Source organism: Pelophylax lessonae (assembly GCF_965119305.1).
Source record: "Pelophylax lessonae genome assembly, chromosome: 4".
NCBI classification, from domain to species: Eukaryota; Metazoa; Chordata; class Amphibia; order Anura; family Ranidae; genus Pelophylax; species Pelophylax lessonae.
The window spans coordinates 536,951,708-536,960,131 of NC_138771.1; the positions used below are offsets into that span (position 1 = coordinate 536,951,708).

General features: G+C 42.3%; 1 protein-coding gene across 2 annotated transcripts in view; it reads left to right on the plus strand.

Annotated features, from left to right (window-relative positions):
• The window catches only part of LOC309553549 (glutamine--fructose-6-phosphate aminotransferase [isomerizing] 1), a 55,934-nt gene extending 50,349 nt beyond the window's left edge, over positions 1 to 5,585 (plus strand). For both annotated transcript variants that reach the window (XM_082254808.1, XM_082254809.1), the window contains 6 exons: positions 1,282 to 1,439; positions 1,873 to 1,987; positions 2,276 to 2,403; positions 4,607 to 4,774; positions 4,873 to 5,034; positions 5,144 to 5,585. In XM_082254808.1, coding sequence (XP_082110934.1) covers positions 1,282 to 1,439; positions 1,873 to 1,987; positions 2,276 to 2,403; positions 4,607 to 4,774; positions 4,873 to 5,034; positions 5,144 to 5,188 — 776 coding nt within the window. In that variant the 3' untranslated portion in view covers positions 5,189 to 5,585. The remainder of the gene's footprint in view (positions 1 to 1,281; positions 1,440 to 1,872; positions 1,988 to 2,275; positions 2,404 to 4,606; positions 4,775 to 4,872; positions 5,035 to 5,143) is intronic.
• The last annotated feature ends 2,839 nt before the right edge of the window (positions 5,586 to 8,424 follow it).

The following is an 8,424-nucleotide window of genomic DNA, read 5'->3' on the forward strand; positions in this document are numbered from 1 at the left end:
ATAGTATCGGTGAAAACTCCAACATAGATCTGGTTTAAACCTTCTAATAAAATAAACAAAGAAAAATACACCCCTAGTGTCAGTGTGTATTACAAAACATCCAGAAATGTATTAGACCACATATATTGTAAATTAAATATATTGTAAATTAAAGTAACATTAAAGGCTCAGTTGTGTGGTGTTTTGTGATTTAAAAAAAAAAAATGTCATACTTACCGGCTCTATGCAGTCCTCCTCTACTCAGAACCCCTACTGGTGCTTATGGCCCCTCCCCCTGCTGAGTGCCCCCTACGCAAGCGGCGTATGTCTGTGAGACACGAATGGCATGGCCCAGCCCTGCCCCTTCCTCATTGGCTGTGATTGACAGCAGTGGGAACCAATAGATCCCACTGCTATGTTTCAGCCACTGAGGAAGGAGAGACCCAGGAGAGCCGCTGCTCCCACTGGATCAAGATAAGGCTCAGGTAAGTATTGGGGAGGGGGGGGGGGGTAGCATTGGGCTGGAGCACACAGGTTTTGTGGTGTGTGTTTTTTTTTTTTTACCTTCATGCATAGAATACATGATGTAAAAAGACCTTCAGCCTTTCCAACCACTTAAAATGCACAGTGTCCCAGCAGTAATGGATCTTCTTTATTAGCGTGTTCATATAAAATCTCCCATGTAACTCTCACAAAAGGGAAGCTCTACACCAGTGCTCCTCCACCTAATATTGGCTGGAAACACATTTTACAGAGTCTCCCAACTCAATAAGTGGCTCCACAGCATTCACCACCACTGAATCACCTCTCCCTGCTCTTTTTAGGTTGATATCCTACATATTGAAAAAATGAACTGGCCAATAGTGTAATAAAAATTAACAAAGTTTTACTACAACCTTAAAAACACACATGATTCAAGTGCTACACAACACTAAAACATTCAGCATTGAGACCCCTGGGACTCCCTGTCACTACTGCAGGCATGTGCCAGTCTTTATGCTCCATCTCCACTGACTGTTTAATCGGATATCCCTGCATAGATCTTCCGTGCTGCTTCTCATCCGCCCCAATGTGTTTTCCATCAGAATGAGTTGTTCTGAAGAATCCTGCATTAGGGCAGAGGAGAGCAGTGTAAACACTTAGAATCTGGCTTGTGACTTGTGTTTATTAGGAAAAATAACATGATTCATTGCAATAGGTCAAACTCCATTTCTGTTTTCCATGTTCTGATGAATCATGTACACCCAGTTTTAATAGTCCATTTCTGTTTGTCCACATTTTAAAGTTATCCCTTTCCTTTAGGGGAGACAGCGGATACTCTTCTTGCACTGCGTTACTGCAAAGAACGGGGAGCCCTGACTGTGGGGATCACTAACACCGTTGGCAGCTCCATTTCCAGGGAAACAGACTGTGGTGTCCACATTAATGCTGGGCCTGAGATTGGTGTGGCCAGCACAAAGGTAAGCTCTGGTTTGACACACAATAAGGGGGCATAAAAGTTGGCATCACATGTTATAACCGGATTTAAAAAAAATCTGTACAATATTCTTTAGGTTTACCAACATGTATGTGGTACAAGATCCTGCTTGAACCAGCCATTCCGTTTCTATCCAGTGTGGTTAGCCTACACACTGCATAGCAGTTGGTAAATTTAAAGATTTTTGTGTGTCTGTCTAGCTTTAGTGCTTTAACTCTATGGTGGACAAAAGACACGAATAAGATGGCATTAAAGCCAAAACTGGTATTACTGAAGATTGCCAGGAAAATTCGGTATTAGTAGTTTTGTGTATTTGTTGTCTAGCAACTACCTTCACTCTGACTGATTTGACAATACTAGTTGTAGTGTGGTTTTTTTTTTTTAAAAGATTTACAGGAGCCTTTCTCATTTTGCAGGCATACACTAGTCAGTTTGTGGCTCTAGTCATGTTTGCACTTCTGGTTTGTGATGACCGTATATCTGTGCAAGAGCGACGCAAGCAAATTATGCACGGTCTGAAAATGCTGCCAGGTATGAATCCTTTAAATAAGGCAACTGAATCTTACTTTCTAAACTTTGTATGTTTAGGCTCATATTTTTGCTGAATGTGTACTGCTTCATTTATTTTGTATAGAACCATATCAAGGCAGTATATAAGATCAGTACTGTTTACTGATTGTGTCACAGAACTATACCTCATTTGTCATAACTTACATTTGCCGGTATAACCGTAACGTTCAGGGATGGTAAATGCCAGAATGCAAAGATGGTGATGTCTGCTTTGCCCATGACCTTTTTGACTTTTCTTTTCTGTCTCAGACAACATTAAGGAAGTACTTAGTCTTGATGATGAGATTCAGAAGCTGGCAGCTGAACTGTACCAACAGAAATCTGTGTTGATCATGGGTCGAGGATATCACTATGCAACCTGCCTGGAAGGCGCCTTGGTAGGTTGAAGACTCCCAGGCTTCCTCTTGTCATTATTTTCCTGGCTGCTGAATTATTGTGGCAGCATCTAAAGCTGAACTTTGCTAATTGATGTCTGTGGTGACCTGCTTAGATCAAATGTCTCATGTAGGTTAAAGCCTAACCTCTCCATTACTAAGAAATGCTCCTGCCATCAGCGCTATATAAATCTCTCTGTAGGATCAGCTAGATACAATATGCAGCACTGTGTTCTGGTAGCATACGGGAACTTCCTGTCGCCATTAGGAAATTTAGTTGGGCTACTCGCCCATTCACGGGATGTGTTGTATTTTATGAATGAAGGAAAAAAGACTTGCTCTGATTGACTGAGGTGGAAAGGCAATTGGATGATGTAATGCTCTCCACCTCAGCCAATTAGAGAAAGCCTTGTATTGATGAAAATACAAACCTTCCTGAGAATGGCTGAGCAGCGCTTGGCCCGACATGATGTTTCGGGAACGAGATGAGATGAGAAGTTTTCCCTACCACTGCTGGAACACAGCACTGTATACTCTTATGTAGCTGATGCTAGATAGTTTATATAGAGCTGACAGTGTACGCATTTCTTTGTAATGTAAATAGAACTATGTAAACTGAAGTAAAATCTGGAGTTAGGCTTTAAAGTTAGAACTCTAACCTATTGGAAAAACATGAATTTCACTTTCGTTCATTGACAGACACAGCTCCTGATCTTCATAACCATTGTCTTATACTGCCTCCTACAGGAGTAGGACACTAGGCAGAAAAATAATCTGGCTATGCCTATGGGCAGTCCCCAGGGGGGTATACTCCCTCTCTCTGCTATAGGTACTATCGGTTCTGCCTTGTCAGGAGTAAGGACCTAGTTCCTTGCTGAGATCTCGGGTCCTGGCTTATTTTTTCTTTTTTAGATAGAAATTGTTATCTCCTGGTTTTTTCCTGTGAGATGTACAATCAAATGCCAGACTGGGCGACGGGCTGGATAATCTAGATCCAGTCATCACCTCCGTCTGGCCAGCGAGCGCGCACAGACCTCAGCGCCACGCTAGGTTGGCCACGACATAGCCCCACTGGATGGGGGGCTGGCCCTGCGAGTTAAACGTTTCGCGAGGTCGCATACGACTTGGGTCTCGGCCCGAGTCGCAGCATTCCTCCTGGCCAACAGCCCCCCATTTAGATGGCGAGGGGTTCTGTCTGGATCGGTGCCCGCCTGGTTTCTGGTATATTGAGTAGCTGTCCCCCCCCCTCTCCCCTTGAGGGTTTTGGGGTGGACGTGGGCCCCTCCTTGGGATGATGAGACCCCCGGATTCCCCTCCCCATCAGGCACCCCCCTTTTCACCTGTCTCCATCCTACCCCCTCCACCTATGCTGGGGCTGTGTGGGTGGTCTAGTCCACCTCCTGGTGTGGGGGCAGGGCGCTATGCTGGCGATAGTGGCCAGGGGGGGTGCGCGACCGGCTAATCGGCTGTGCACGGGGGGTTGTACCTGGTGGGAGCTCCTGCCAGGGCCCCATGTTCTGCCTGGGCCTGTCCTTGAGGCCTAGGGATCCCTCCTGGGTCTCTGGGAGCCTTGTGGTGCCGTGCGAGGCCGCCATTTTGCTGTAGCCTGTGTTTCTATGCACAGCAGGCATGTTTGTTTAGTCTGGTGGGCATTTTTGCCATTGAAAATAGCGGCGGCCATGACAGTGGAGCCCTGTGTCCATGCCCCAGTGGAGCCACAAAGTCGGCGCCGCACCGATTTGGACAGTGCCGTTGTTGGCAGTAGGCTCCGATTTGCCATGTGATATTTGACATGTCAAATCGGCCTGATTGTGAATGGCAGCTTATTGTCAAAGCCTAATTGAACAAGCTGAAGTTAGAAGGTGATTCGTTACCATGCACAGCTGCACCAGATTCTGTGTGTTCCAGTTTTAGTAAATCTCCCCTTTGTGCCCACTCATCCCCTCAACATCCGAGCTTACAGGGCAAATTCCTAAAACATGATAAATCAGACCTGCCCTTGTGGGAGATTGTAAGGAAGAGAGCTGGCCAAAGATTTCTATTCTTCCACATGTGCCTGCTAGAGTAATGAGGACTTCATACCCATAAATGTATTATTTAAAATAAAGGGTTGTTTTTTGGAAATTGAATCAGGATTACATTTTCATATGGAGATCGGTTTTGGACAATTGTTTTAACTCTTAGTAACAGTCAATTTTCTTTTTAGAAAATTAAGGAAATCACCTATATGCATTCGGAAGGGATCTTGGCTGGGGAGCTGAAGCATGGTCCACTGGCCTTGGTAGACAAACTTATGCCGGTCATCATGATTATAATGAGGGATCATGCCCACACCAAGTGCCAGAATGCTCTGCAGCAAGTGGTAGCTAGACAGGTAGGTCAAAGACCAAAGCATGGCTAAATAAAGGGTTATATAAACACTCTCGTTTCATGACCTCCGGTTACCATATTTATTTTATTGAATTGCAATAGGGGCGTCCAGTTGTGATCTGTGACAAGGAGGACACTGAAACTATTAACACAATCAAACGTACAATTAGAGTTCCTCACACAGTGGACTGTCTTCAAGGAATACTGAGTGTGATCCCCCTGCAGCTCCTTGCCTTCCATCTTGCCGTTCTCAGAGGATATGATGTAAGTTGTTGGCACCTGTAAAACGGCTTTCTAGCTGGGAGTTTAAAAAAGGTTCTGGGTGTTTTTTGTTTGAGTGACTAAAACCTTCTCTCATTTCCTCTCTCCATAGGTGGATTGTCCAAGAAACTTAGCAAAGTCTGTGACTGTGGAGTAGAATGGGTGGAATCCGTAGACGACACGATTTCTGCCATTTCTATATCCCAATTTTTACTTTTTATATTTATGTTCTCCTCATCTCCTTTGTATTCAGTCCATTTGCAGCACCTGCTGCTGCATCTTGTAAATCTGGAAAACCAGAATATTGTACAAATGTAGTTTCTGTTGTAAACAGACAGAGCCTTGTAGAATAGATACTATAAACTTTCTCTGCAGTAACTTTGACAGAGTTCTAGTGATTTGCACTGACTTTGATGTTATGTCAGATCCAGCACTTTAAACTTTGTCCATATTACTATCTTACAGCCCATGTAAAAATGAGGACCTTTCTGTCTTTAAACTATATGTGCCAAGAGATAGTCTGCTGTCCACAGTCCTATACAGACTGCTCATTGCTCTGCATGTGATAGGAAATAAAAAACATTTGGTTAGAGGAGGTGCAATTACTAAGAATGTGATGCAAGCACAAAGGGACTTAATAGAACTGCCATGCATTACTTCATGGCCTACAGCAGGCTTAGGTCCTACACTGCAGTTTGGTTCCTTTCTCTGAGTACGTTTTCATGTTTTTCTTTTTTCTAGATGGAAGGGTTACTGGAAAATCAGGTTTATGAACTAGTGACTGGGTTAAAAGGTCTCCAATACTGACATTTGTACTTTTTCCTTTCATCCTTGTCTAATGTAAAATATTGGGGGATAAGTAGACAAAAATTATTTTATAGAATGGTATTGGCTTATTTGAAAGACTTTTGCTTTTAAGCCATGGTTGTGTTTTTTCTAATACGTTCTCTTTCCCTAATTGGTGCTCTCAACCTTTTCAATAGGTTGGGGCATTGGCTCTGGCAAGGAACGTTTGATATAGGGATTGCATTTGACATCATTAGGGAGCACTAAGTTCAATTAAAATCAGTCTGTCGCAAAGTGCATTCTTATATGCCGCAGTTACCTAATTAGATAAATTTGCGTATTTTGATTAGTGTGACGCTGTCTGCATTTGGCTCTCTTGAATAATTGTCTCCATTTTGGAAGCTTAAAGTTTCGAGGGGCTCCTTTGTAGAAAGCATTAAGTGCGGAGTTAAAGCTATTGTAAAGGCTTTTTTTAAATAACCGGTTTATACTTGCCTGCTCTCTGCAATGGTTTTGCATAAAGCAGCCCAGATCTCTTCTCTGGTGCTCTGCCAGTACTCCCCTTCTTCTTGGTGTGTCACCATAGGAAGCCGCTGCCTATTGTTGCACGCCTGCGGGCTCGATCCCAAGCTGCGCCGTTTGTGTCTATAGACACAGAGAGCGAGGCTTGGCCTCACCCCCACTCTTTCCTCACAGGGCTTTGATGGACAGCAGCAGGAGACGGGGGGACAGGAAGCAGAATGGAGAATGTTTTAATGTAAAAAACTTGTAGCCTTTACAACTACTTTTAAAAATATAAACCATTTGTACACAGGCTGGGGTTACTTGTAAATGGCATAGGTGGGCATAATTTAACTTTGTGTGCTATGTGATCTTTTGATGTTAGATACAATTGATGTAGGTAATGTCACTTTTAATCAAAGTATTGTGTGGTTGCAGACACTAGTAATGGATTTCCAATAGACTCAGGCCACACATTCCACAATAATAGTCCAGGCAATGCCTGGATTGTTTTCTTGCTATAAAATTATTTTTTTTTGTTTTCACATTGCTCTTGCACCTTTTTTTGTAATAAATGTGTTTGTCTATGTAACAGGCAGTAGTGGTACCTCCTCTTAAGGAACCATTTTAAGCTATCAGCCTTGCTGGACCTAGCCCTGCTTTATTTGTCCTTTATTGCTCTGCTAGTCTAAAAATTAAGCTTATCTGGAAAAGGCATTTAATGATATAGGGCTTCATTTCAATTGGAGGAAAGGAAAGGGGTACATTGCCCATTACAACCATTGTCCTCCAGCTGTCATTTTTACTGGTGAAAGTAGAAGATGAGATGACATCTGATTAGCTTTCTACCTGCAGCAAACACTTTTTATACTTTAGGATACAGATGTGGCATCATCGGCCTACATTTTTTCTCTGGCATATGAAGTGTTCCCTGCCAGCCTTTGGACCATTGTTGTGGTTGTCATTGTACAAGCAGAATATCATGGCATTAACTAGCTGTGCCATCTGTTCTTTGTTCTCCACAGGTGCTTGTGATAGCTGGAAATAAACAAAGTTGACCTGGTACCTGGAGAGCTTTTAGTTGTGCTTGTAATAAAATATGATAATAAAGTAGCTGTGGCATTCAGGTCAGAGCTACACCTGTCGTGTATGCTGATAAATACCTTAAATGCCTTACGTTTACATGAGATTAGACTTGTGCTTGGCTGGGCATGGTAGATGACTGACATCCAGAACGCAGACGCTGGTTGAGACACAATCATGCTCATAGAGGATGCCAACACTTGGATAGCATCTCTGAAAACAATTGTTTTCATTGAATAATCTCCAATATTAATAAAAAAAAATGGGATGTGACAGTGTTCTTTCTGTACAGTATATGGCCTCCCAGCTGTGGGTAAGCTACAATTTCAAACAAGCCCTCCCAGACAGCTTTTAAGGATTTATCTGTTTAGCTTCAGATTTTTACTTTAAATCAGATTGCCCTGAAAAACCATTGCAAGTCATTCCGTGGCAACCAGTTTCATGTGTTCACATAAATCCTCTGTCCTACCTGAAAAGCAAGCAAAGCAATTCGAACGCTAAAGAGGACGTTTTTGTTTTTCCCATGGAGATGGTTGCCAAGGAGTGCCTTACACCTTTTTCCAGAGACAGCTTACCTGAATGTAAGGTACTGTTGCAGGTTATAAAGGAATCCCTCTTGGTGCATTCTTCTCTTGACAGACTCCCTAACATAGGAAATGAAGGCTTTTGAGACTACCAGATGCACTACTTGCTATGAAGATAAAGAAAATGTGACTTTTTTTTTTTTTATACACTCTCATCCCTTTTTTTTTTTTTTTTTGTGTATTTTTTTTTTTATTCAATCTAAAATGTTGGTACTTTATTGTTGAAATATGTATACTATTTGTATTTTTTGTTTTTAACTGGAAAAATGGAGTATCCATTAAATGGAAAAGTTGCTGTTCTGTTAATGTAAGAAACGTTTACAATGGACCAAAGATACGTACAGTGCTTGTAAAATAAAGATTTAAAAGAAAATCACATGGATTCTGTGAAAAATAAACATTTAGACATGTACAGCTATTTATCTGTCTGTGCTTTTCT